The 12241-nt window shown below is 35.2% G+C and overlaps 1 protein-coding gene across 1 annotated transcript; it reads right to left on the reverse strand.

Moving 5' to 3' along the window:
* Positions 1-2620: 2620 nt before the first annotated feature.
* Positions 2621-6073, reverse strand: LOC149486890 (uncharacterized). Its single transcript, XM_089697175.1, has 2 exons — positions 4371-6073; positions 2621-2844 (listed from the first exon to the last, which is right to left on the reverse strand). Exons 1-2 carry the CDS (start codon positions 6046-6048, stop codon positions 2705-2707), a joined length of 1818 nt encoding a protein of 605 aa, XP_089553301.1. The 5' UTR covers positions 6049-6073; the 3' UTR covers positions 2621-2704.
* Positions 6074-12241: the final 6168 nt, after the last annotated feature.

Here is a 12241-nt window from a genome sequence, read left to right on the forward strand (position 1 = left end):
ATTATGTAAGTAATATTCATTTCTATGCGCACTGCGATGCGGCTACCGCAGACCGCACAGTGCGCATAGAAATGAATATTACGTACATAATTGTGCTTGCGGTCAGCCGGACGGCTACCCGCAATGCGGCTACCCGCATAGTGCGTATACGCTCTTAGTATGTATGTATGTACGTTCTGTTTGACACAGCCTTTAGCCACGAAAAGCAGCGCTGTCATCGCCTTTAATTAATAATGTGGCCTGTTATTATTTAATTCAAATTCCCTAAATTCCCCTAAAATAGGATTGGAAATGATCATAGCAAATACCGCTTTATTGTTTGTGTATCAAAAAGTTTACTCTATTATTTAAAAAGGTGTTACCTATATCAGTAGCATTCGGACTATTCCAGTTGGTTGGTCTGTGAAGTGTGTATTTTTTTAGACACACATTCATTACACGCAAGCATTCGACCTTCGTTACCAAAATATCCTTTCATCAGAGCCAGTAGTCAGTACTAGGCTATTATAGGGTTCAAGTAACAATGATAAGAGGGTAACATTGACTTTTATCTATGATTTGTGACTTTAAAGTTTAAACAATGTATTTGTTGAAAAGTTTAACGTAGTTTAAAGTTGAAATTACCTACTAAGGTTGGGTCGCCTAAGATCGGACGCATATGCCGAAAATTTTATACGTACTGTATTTTTTATTTTATTTCTCATGATTCGATGTCGTTTTTCTGTTGCGGTCAACTGTAAATTGATGACAAGAAAATATTGTTTAACCCCTAATTTTTTGGTTTGCGTAGATGCTATCTATCTAAGCAAATTTAGAGCCTAAAAAGCAGACTTTTTTCGACTTACCATAGTGAAGAAAATAACAGTTCGGCCGAAGATCGGACTATGTAGTATCTTCACTTCTATGCGTTTAATAATAATGTTAACATTAGGAAAACATCCGGACTTACGTCCATACATTGAGCATCAATGATTGAGTCAGGAAATTCCTCAAAAAATTTGACAAAGAAGTTTTTTTTTTTATTGCGTTTTTTTAGTCCGGTCTTCCCTCCTCATCCTAATTAAGTTTCTCAAACTTTTATCCTCCGTGTTCTAGGACTAAATAATGAAAATGTACCTAAGGTCTGATAGTCATAGCGTCATTGGATAGTTAAATTTTATAAATTAAAAGTTAATAATTATTGCGCATTATTGCATAAGGCGCAGTCAAGAGCTAAACTTCGGTCCGATCTTCGGCATTGGGAGGGAAGATCGGATCTTGGGTTGTGAACGTCCTAGGCGTAATCAAAGTATACAGATGGAAAGAGGATTCGCTAATTCTGCCCCAAAATAATTAATTACATTATTTCAATGAAAGTACTCTCCACAATGAGCCATCAAAATTTTGTAGGTAAGATCGGATCGACGATTTTCGCCACAAAATACACCTTTTCTGCTGAATGACCTGTGTACACGTCCCGTCTGGTCGCTGGCCGGCCGCAGAGTGAACTGTGAAGAGAGGGGCAGAACAAAATGGCGGATCTAGTAGTGTTGGTAGCAGTAGAGAATATTGCCTAGTTTGCGAGTTATTCCATGCATCCGATCTTATGTCACATCCGATCTTAGGCGACCCAACCTTATATTACACTATATTACTTGAAAGCAATCTATAAATTCATGAAATAATTCAGTTAGGTACATAATATGCAACTAGGTACCTATGCGTAACTTGCATTTCGCCTCTGGCGGAATCTAGAAGAAATATAATAATACAAGCTCTGAAATAAGATAAATTCTGTGGATAAAACTTACAATATGTTTCGAACCCCGAAGAAGTGACTTTGTGGTACCTAACTGCGTGTTTTGCAGGTAAAATAATTTTAGATTTTTGAAATCATATTTTCTAACGTTTCACTTTTTCAAACATTCAAAAACAGAATTTTTATCCTTTGTTTTTTTTTAACATTTCATAGATTATAACATCTATCATTTAGTGGAAAAAAAATGTTCCACATTCACAGAACCTGCCACGCTTAATTTTAAATTTTTAATATTTCTCATTTTTAAGTATGTAACAAGTACGTGTTAAAATGTAAATGTACATTACAAGTAATATTAAAAAAATTTGGAAAATCCAAAAGTGCACGCCTCATAATTTTTTTTTAATAAATATTTATTAATTATTATTTTTGTTTATTTAATAACAATTAAACCACATCGAATCAGACCTTGAAAAATGAAAGGGTTCTATTCCTGAGCATACTCAAGCGTAAGAGAAAAAAAAAGACTCGATTAGTAAAGTATTTCGGTCGCTATCGTGTTAACAAGAAAAAGGATCCGCACATACAGACACACGGACGTCCAAGACAGAACTTTTTTAAACTGTTTTTTAACTAGTTTAAATAACAAAAATGACATCAAAAATATCATGAACGTTAAAAATAGTGTTTTTTCTTAATATGTGTGTGTATGTATTATCTTACAAGTGCAATGTATTATACATAAAGACATTTTAAGTTTGAAAAATCAGATGTTTTGCGCGAAGTGACAGTAGTACCCACCTCAACGCTTCGCTTATGAGGCGTGCAATTGCGAGATTTAGCAATATACTACGCATAGTGGGATTTTTAAATAAAGACACATTAAAATGAATGCATTTTTATTTCACTCAAATGCATCATGTTTTATTTACAGATTAAATTAAAATAAATTATCTATACTACGTCCTACTCAGTCTTGGCGGGCTCTGAAGAGATTTCTTTCTCCTTGACCGTTTCCTTCATCTTGTCACATTCTACTGGTTTTTCTTCAATAATGTCCTTTTCTGGCGCAACAGACTTTATCCTGCTGCCGTCTGAATTATCGCCTGTAAAATAAATTATGTGAGTTTGAGTAGTATTTTAATAAAGCCAAAACAATAACAGTTTTTTTAAGACGTTTGTAGTGACTAACTACAACCAATTGTTAAATAACACATTTCGAAAAATGTTTATGTGACGATATTTTAACGACGAGTTGTTAGTAATAAAAAAATAATAACTAAGTAGTTAGGTACAAATAAGTACAAATATTGTTAGTAAACAATTGCAATGTAAGTTTTTTTTTACTTAAGTTATCACAAAAACATAACGAAAGTCAAAATGGGTGTAGGCATGGGTGTAGGTATAAGTACCTAGTTGAAGTTATAAGAACAAACACTAACCACCGATGTTAATTTTCAATCTATCTAACGGTTTTGTAAACAAAGTAACGTTGGATAGATTAAATATAAACCGGTCTGAAACATCATTAGTAAAACATAAATCTGTTATAAACGGTATTAGACACGACAGATACTCGTTTTCCAACGTATACCTGAATATTAGTGCCTAATGTGTTTATGGCACCATTAATGGCTGTCGAAACCGATGTTGTGGACCCATTTATAACGGCACCTATGGTACCTATGAGACCGTTAACAAAATTGCTCCATGCTGTCACTATGGAAAGGAAGGTGAGATAGATAATAAATATATGTACTAGGAATATGCTTCACTATCACTATCATCACTACATAGTATATAACAAAGTCGCTTTCTCTGTCCCTATTTCCCTATGTCCCTTTGTATGCTTAAATCTTTAAAACTACGCAACGGATTTTGATGCGTTTTTTTTAATAGATAGAGTGATTAAAGAGGAAGGTTTTAGTATATAATTTATTAGGTATTAGACAAAGCGGGCGGAGCCGCGAGCGGTAAGCTAGTTTACAATAAAGAGAAGAAGAGCTTTTGCTAACTGGAATATTAGTATTTACTTTTCACGATCAAATCGTACTGATTTGTGATGATTGACTGTATATTTTTATCTTTTGTCCTAATATTCAATAAATGGTTTAAAAAGTACCTACACTCTAAATATAATTAAACATACCTATATCTATTTCGGTTTTACGTTGTACGATTGTAGCATTAATGAATGTACTTTTTGTTATGGTCTGTATGCTTTTGATATTATTTCGTAAAGCTCGTGACCTCTGTTATTCAATTGGTTTAATAAATGTAATATGATTGGATATAATGAGTATTATATCCTGCACAGTAGCTTAGGTGATAATTATTTTAACTACTAAAATATATTCTTTTTAATATGTGAAATATTTCAGCATTGTGATGTATCTCTGGTGTACCTATACATATTCCCAGTGAAGAAAATTAAAAACAGCTTTATTATTAAGTAAGAATAAGGTTCAAGTAGAAATTATGATGATTGACATGCAAAATTGAAAATAATAAATTGTAAAATCATTGATAGGTACAGAAATAAAAGTTTTAAAATAAAGAAGTTAAATGGTACATGAGATTTTTAAAGTTAAAGAAAAGAAAACTTACTATGAAAAAATAATTCAAAACTCACCATCATTACCCCATCCACCATGACCTTTGCCGTCAGCATTTTCTTTCACGGTATCTCTCGGCCTTTCTGGGTTTGATATCCTTTGGGCCACTGTCTGCAGTCTCTTGATAATGGGGTTGTTTTGAACCAATTGTTGAATAGGTCCAGTCTGTTTCGTTGGCTCTTGAGCGGGTACTTTTTCTGGCTGCGCTTGAGCTGGTACTTTTTCAGGCTGCGCTTGAGCTGGTACTTTTTCAGGCTGCGCTTGAGCTGGTACTTTTTCTGGCTGCGCTTGAGCTGCTTCCGCTGGAACAGACTCTTGTTTGGCAGGAACAGCGTTCACTCCTTGCGGCTGATCAGCTGGCTTTTCAGCAGTATTAACAGCAGCAGGGACGTTATTCCCTGACGCGGGAGGAACGGCTTGGCCTGCATTTTGAGGCGTCTGGTTTGGCGGTCTGTTAAATACATTAGCGATGTTGTTAAACGCTTGTTGTATGGGATTTGGTGGGTTGTATGGCGTATCAGCTTGCGGCTGGTTCTGATTGGGGTTCACTAAGTTGTTCCAGGAATTTTGAATTGATTGGATAATGTTGGGAGGCCTCCATCCTGTCTGTGCGGGTTCATCGGCAGCCGCACCGGGAGGCTTTTCTTGATTTTGGCCTTGCTGAGCAGGTTGCTGATTTTGTTGACCGGTAAAAGGTAATTGGATACCTTGGAAGAGATTACCAATAAAGTTACCTTGATTATTGGTAGGCTGTGCTTGTTGTGCTTGGTCATTCTGTGGCGGTTGTTGGTTTTGTTGGTTTTGTCCTTGATTCCAATAGTTTTGAACAGCATTATTAACATTGGTAAGGGATCCTAAAATACCTTGCTGGAAGTTGTACAAAAATTGCAACACTGGACCTACAGGAGCTTGAGTTGTGCCTGTCGGAGCACTTGTTGTTCCTGTAGCTGCTACTGCATCACCCTCAGCTTTTGCTGCTGCCGCATCATCTTCTTCTTTTATAATGGCAAGAAGCTCAACTCCTTCCGATAAAGTATTAACACCAGTTTCAAAATTATTCTCTAATAATCTAAGGCGATTTTGTACTGCATTTAATTCTTTTGCAGATTCCTCTTCTTTCTCGGGCTTGATGTAAGATTTAATGGTGTTGTTTAATTTTGATACTTGTTCGCTAAATGTGCTCCTTAAAGTCAGAATGTTCTGCTGGATTGTGGATAATTGTTCGTTATTAGCGAACAATTTATTGAAACCTTCAGAAATTCCTTTTAAGCCCTGAGTAAAAACGTTCTGGGTGTCGTCGATCGTTTGTTTAATGGCGAATATTGCTTTCTGAGCATCGCTGTAATGTTCAGGATTCTGAGTCTCGTGCTCCTGGCGCTGCGGGGGGCCGGGATTCCTGAGATCGATCGGCGCTCGCTTCAAATTGATACTGTCATCATTATTGGGCACATAATCATTGGAGTTTTCGTCCAATTTCTTCGCGGGTTCTTCGATAACTTTCACAGGGATGCCCAGGGAGTTTCGGAGGTTGTTGTCGACGTCTTTGATCGAGTTGAAGGGGTTGATGAGTTCGGGTTCACTGACTACGTTGTCTAGGTCGACGTCATCGAGGTCATCGATTTTTTTCGGCGGCGCGCTGATGGTGGCGGCGTGTGCGTAGAGCACGCATATAGCGAGCAGCGCGAACAGCCTCATGTCGGACGGACTCTGAGCGGCGAGGCGAGGGAAGTGTACATTTATAGCGCAGAGAGCTGATGGCTAACGGTGTACGCATGCAGCCGGTCGGCGCTTCATGCTAAATGTTTTTGTCATTATTTGTGTTATAAACTAGCAGTCGCCGCATCGCTTTTCCTTTTAAAACTGCAACGCTAGTAAAAGTTTTATGCGTGAGTGAAATTATTTATGACGGTGCCATCATTATTGAAAATAGTTCAGTGTCATAACATCATGGTGCTTATACTTTAATCTATGTTTAAGTTTTTATTTACAAACAAATCTTGTTACTGTGATTTGACTTATATTGCAAAAACTTTTCAAGTTGAATGTTTAGGTATCTATTGTGCTACTCTTGATCCAGATATTATAAAATAAAACTATGAAAGATATAAATTACAGTACCTACGGGAAATGTATTTATATTTTTTGGAACTAAAATTACCTAATTATAGGAACTAAAAGTACACCATTAATGAATTTTAATTTATGATTTAAAATTTTTCAATAGAAAGGCAGATGTTATAAAAACTTGTTTTAATATGTATATTATACACCCACATTGTGTTATTTTCCTTAAGAATACATAAAGGCCAAAATTTTGTGAATTGGTAATTTTGTTATTCAAAGAATTATTATTTTAAGGACCTGGGGAGTGGGGACAAATCCTTGAATATCTTTTGAATCATGTTAGTGTTGTTAAGGATTTTAAGGTCATTGAATTGATGTCAATATTATTATTAACTTCTCATACACTGGTACTTTTTATGGCATTTGTTATCAATTATTGGATAGGACTTCATTTTTTTCTTGAATTAAAAACGAGATAGCCTTCGTATTTGTCCGGAATGAAGTTCCATGCACATCTATACTAATATTATAAAGCTGAAGAGTTGTTTGTTTGAACGCGCTAATCTCGGGAACTACTGGTCCGATTTGAAAAATTCTTTCGGTGTTAGATAGCCCATTTATCGAGGAAGGTTATAGGCTATAAAACATCACGCTACGACCATTGAAAAACACGACCAACAGGAGTGGAGCCACGTGGGTGAAACCGCGCGGAGCAAATAATGCAAAAGTACGAAATTGTATATAATCGAACTATTCATTTTAAAGTAATCGAATAGATTCAAGTCAAAAGACAAAACATCCTCATATAGATAATGCCCTTTTTATAACTTCATCAATCTTAAAACATTATCATACAAATTAAAATCAAATTGAGTAAATAAACTTTTTCAGTACCAAATCCGGTTTTTTAATAAGTTTATTGACCGCGTCAGAAAGCTCATAAATAAGCCCAATAATGTCCAAAACAAACTAACGATTTTTAATGTACTTCTTATGATATTTATATTAATTAAATTATGGAAATATTTATTTAATTTATTCAACGCAAGTTAAACGTCGATAAAATTTCGTGACATTTTGTATACCGTTATACAAATTTAATAAACATCGAAATGTGATACTGAATTCATTTAAATAATTTTATTATACTAACCTACAAAACACCCTGGTTTTGCTACGGAAAAATACGTTTAACTTTATTATGTAGCGCTTTTTTGGAACACAAATCCATACTAATATTATAAATGCGAATGTAACTCTGTCTGTCTGTCTGTTACTCAATCACATCACGCCTAAACAACTGAACCAATTTTCATGAAATTTTGTATGGAGATAATATTTTGATACCCAAGAAAGGACATAGGCTACTTTTTATCCCGGGAAAATGATGTAATCCCGGAAATCCCACGGGAACGGGAACTATGCGGGTTTTTCTTTGACTGCGCGCGCGAAGTCGCGGGCGGAAACCTAGTACAAAATAAATGATACATGTGAAATTTTGACAATCTGTCCACAGAAACCTATTGGCACAGAATAGGTACAGTTTAATAGTAGCTAACGCTACTATTGGGACAAAACTTGATTTAAAATATTTATATTAAAACAAAACAAATACTTTAAAAAGTTTTTATTTGGAACAGCCTTTAAATGTATAAATATTTTCTAGTCCTATTTTATCCCATAGAACAATGTTTGGTCATAAAAATTAGTACAGTTCGGAGTATTGTTTTGAACTCATAAAATTGAGGGTACACGGAGATAATATTAACAAGTAAAGTAAAGTGCCGTGAGAATGCTGTTTGATCCAAGAGCAGCAGGTCACCGTTTATTATTATTCTGTAGAGAAGTGACCTAGACTGATCTGATAGCCACTGGGTCAGCTCTTCTGGCTATCCTATAAGTATAAATATACATAATACTATGTCATACAATACGTTGACCACCTCCTTGGTACAGTGGCTAACGCGTTATCATAGAACCACGAGGGTCCTGGGTTTTATGTCGGGTCGATTATCTATGGAGACGAAGAAACAAAAATTCTCGATCTGGCAGGACACAGAAGGCTGACCTGCTTGTCCCTAAAGAAAATATATCAGTGAAACAGATGTATGAATAATGCATCTGCCCCTTACCCCACTACGGGGACACGGGACTTCACATGTACAATACAACATGATATTACAAAAAAATAAAGGTTCTTCACAATATTTTAACAAGCATCTGTCACTCTGTGGAATGACCAGTTTCTTACAGACATATTATATCGCTATTTATGTCATAACAAGATGTGAACCGGTGCAATGCACAGTAAGTTATGTCCGCTTCTATGTAAAATATCTTCAATAGGGCAATTAATTTTAAGTGTTAAATAATTGTGATGATATACCTAGGCATTAAACTTTTATTTAATCTAAAGAGTAGAAAATTTAATTTACGTTTAGCTTTAGTAGTATGGTTATTTTTCTTTCAAATATGATGATATAGAGCTTAGATCATTAAGTATATAGAGTTATTGTAGATTTTAATTTACTTTATCCGTTTTTTTTCACTTTGTTCCCTTATATCTGGTGCAACAGCACATGTAAGCATGTTAGATACTCCTTACATCATTATCTATAAGCTACTGAAATTATTATCAAATTAGGACATTTTTAATCGGAATAAAGAAAGCAAAACAAGTATAAAAACGAAAGAAAACATAATAATATAAGGATGCACATGGCAACTAAAATACCACAAACATACTTATGTTTGCCGATATGGTCGGAATATCGCAAATATAATACTTTCAACAGCAGCTTTTTCGAGTTCATCAGCATATTAAAGTTTTTTTAATTACCCAAAGCTAAAATTTAAAGTAAACGTATACTGGGTGTTTGACCTCTACAGTCCACACAGCCGGTATCTACCGTTATTATTACGCTAAGATGGCGCCAATCACCAATGTCAATGCTATTTCAGGTTATATAATGCGGTTTTTTTATTGTCTTTACTGTTTTTCTTTTTCAGTATACAATAGTATATACATTTAATAAACCCATGGAAAAATTAAAGTTAATTGTTTTAGTCTCTCTTCAAAAAGTAACAGTAGAAAAAGCAGCATTTCCCGATATAGGAATAATTTGCAAACCTGCGCTTGCCTGTGTTCCATTGAACTAGAAACATTGAATGAGTGTTCTAAGGGCAATTCTACATGGTCAACAATTTGGTCATTGTTTAAAAGTGGTGGGCGTTCGCTGTTAAAGCTGTGATAAAAAGGTCTATTTCTTTAATAATATAGCTAGTTGTTTCCGTTTCCGTTAGTACCAGCCCCCCTAGACAAGTGGCTTTCTATTAGCGTAAAGTTCAATAGAATAGATTATGAATGTATGAGATTGACGTAATCAATCGTCGTCGTCGTCGTAATCAAACGTCAATCTCATACATTCATAATCTATTCTATTGAACTTTACGCTAATAGAAAGCCACTTGTCTAGGGGGGCTGGTCTAAGTGAACTGTTTTGTGTTCAATTGGAAATCCTATACATGGAAGTATTAGAAGAATCTTTTAAGAACTTTACAGTGTCTATCTAGGATCGGGACTACTGTCTACCCCCTCTACCAACGTTATCTTTATTCTGTAAATAATTCTTATATAATTATCTATCTTTGTGTATGTTTCTAACCGATGGAAAGAGCATCTTGAACTTAGAAGTACTTTTTAGGAAACCATAAAAGTTATTTGAGAGAAATAATTAAATAATGCACATATTAAAATTAAGTCATTATGAACGAACCTTGTGAATGCATAGTTAAACGCCACTTACAATTCTAAACACGTTTTACTCGATGTAACGGGCTGCGCAAATATCGTAATACAATACGAATTATGCACTGTCCTAGATTAAATTCCTATATGTGGGTGAATCTTTGGCACTTTCATCTCTATTTCCCTTGGTCACGGCATCACGCGTGAACGACTGGACCGATTTCGATCATTCTTATATTAATGTGTTCATTATTGTCAGGAGAAGGATCATGAAAGAAAACCTCAAGATATTTTGACTTCACGGGTTGACAGATAACTGGACAACGTCTGTAGGGTCAGCTAGTTTATCGATATCGATAGATGTATTTTGACGAATAAAGTTTAATTTTAAGATGGATATCGTTTACATTGTGTGTGTGGGAAAATTAACAAAAACATACACAACCTTCCTTAATTTTTGCTTGAGTATAAGTGAGCTTAATTTTCCTTCGCCAACAAAAGCTTATCAATATTTTTGTATTTTTTTTATCATAATAGTAAGGCTTGTTATCATAAAGACAGTTTAAAAGGCTTGCGACTTATTATTATGAAAACGTAGATCTTTTATATACTAGGAAAATGAGTATGAAAAATTACTAAGCATGGATTTACGTAAAAATATATACCTCGCTTTCGGATTTACAGTATCAATACGTATTAGATATAAGAAAAACTTAGAAAGCTTAGTGCTAATTCCATAGTTAAACGGTTACCCATCACGCAAAAATACAATATACTTTCTTAGCTTTCTCTTGTGTAAGTAATGTTGCGAAAAAATGTATAAATATGAAATACTAGATTTCCGCCCGCGGCTTCGCCCGCGTTTTCAAAAGAAAACCCGCATAGTCCCCGTTCCCGTGGGATTTCCGGGATAAAACCTATCCTATGTGTTAATCCAAGTTACCCTCTATATGTGTGCTAAATTTCATTGTAATCGGTTCAGTAGTTTTTACGTGAAAGAGTAACAAACATCCATACAAACTAAATATTAAGATTCTATTTTGGCTTTGTGGTTAACAGTTCGCATTGTAATCCAGTATTCAATACATAGCTAATAATTACCTATAATGATAATGGCCGACTATGTAGACTGTAGAGCTCATTTATAAATATTTTTGATGAAGTTGTTATACGATTGTCCTTTTCTAGTTTCTAGTTTGTTTGCTACTTTTAGTGAAGTTTAAATTCAATAATCCTTATAAACCTACTTACAAATAAAAAATGTCACATTCGTATGAGATCTAGGTACATACCTACTATTTTAATACTTAATATCTATGTATAGTGTTTATGTTAAGATATGCTCTAAGACTAAGGCCGTATTCAGAAAGAAAGCTGGAAACTTATAAGCGCTTACCGGCGCTTGTCAGCGCTCGTTTTACACAAAGGAAGCAGGTTGAAGCAGACCAATACAAATTTTATATGGCATCGCCCAGCGCTGACCAGCGCGTGTTGAAGCTTGTCGGAACTTATCGGCGCCGTTCAGCGCTTATCGGCGCGTGTTCATATATTTTCCTGCGCAGGTTACCAGCCCTGACAAGCGCCGGTAAGCGCTTATAAATTTCCAGCTTTCTTTCTGAATACGCCCTAAGCCAATACTGTAGTATTGGCTTAGTCTTAGTTGGTTTAATGCTTTATGGGCTTAGCAGGTAAATGTGGAACAATTATATTACGTTGTGAAGTTGCTGTCATCATGGTGCTGGCATCGCGTTGCAGTGTTGATATAGCATGTTAAAAGGGAACTTTGTTGATCCACTGATGCTCAACAAAATATGTTTACCATGGATATAGGGCTAAATTTACACTTAAATAATCATGATGGAAATTGTAAAAAAAGCTAACTTTTACAGATATCGAATCTCTACCCATCTAGTTATTTTAAGTTACATCTTAAGACAAAGTGTTAGTTGAGTGACCCCAAGTCATCGTGTAACGGCATACTGACCGGTTTGCATACCGTCGAGACAGCAAAGGTTGTTTATACACGAGCAATTGCAACGTTGCGTTTTATTCTTAACTATAAAATGCATTGGAATA

The sequence above is a fragment of the Colias philodice genome, chromosome 7 (genome assembly GCF_061535455.1).
Source record: "Colias philodice isolate Cphi_HAF_F1 chromosome 7, ilColPhil1 Martin Lab GWU primary, whole genome shotgun sequence".
Classification (NCBI taxonomy): Eukaryota; Metazoa; Arthropoda; class Insecta; order Lepidoptera; family Pieridae; genus Colias; species Colias philodice.

Excerpts from the sequence above, each read along its gene's own strand:
- LOC149486890 (XM_089697175.1), bottom strand. The coding sequence starts at position 6,048 with ATGAGGCTGTTCGCGCTGCTCGCTATATGCGTGCTCTACGCACACGCC. Across the intron at positions 2,845-4,370 it reads TGGTGGATGGGGTAATGATG|GCGATAATTCAGACGGCAGC; the intron begins GTGAGTTTTGAA and ends TTTATTTTACAG.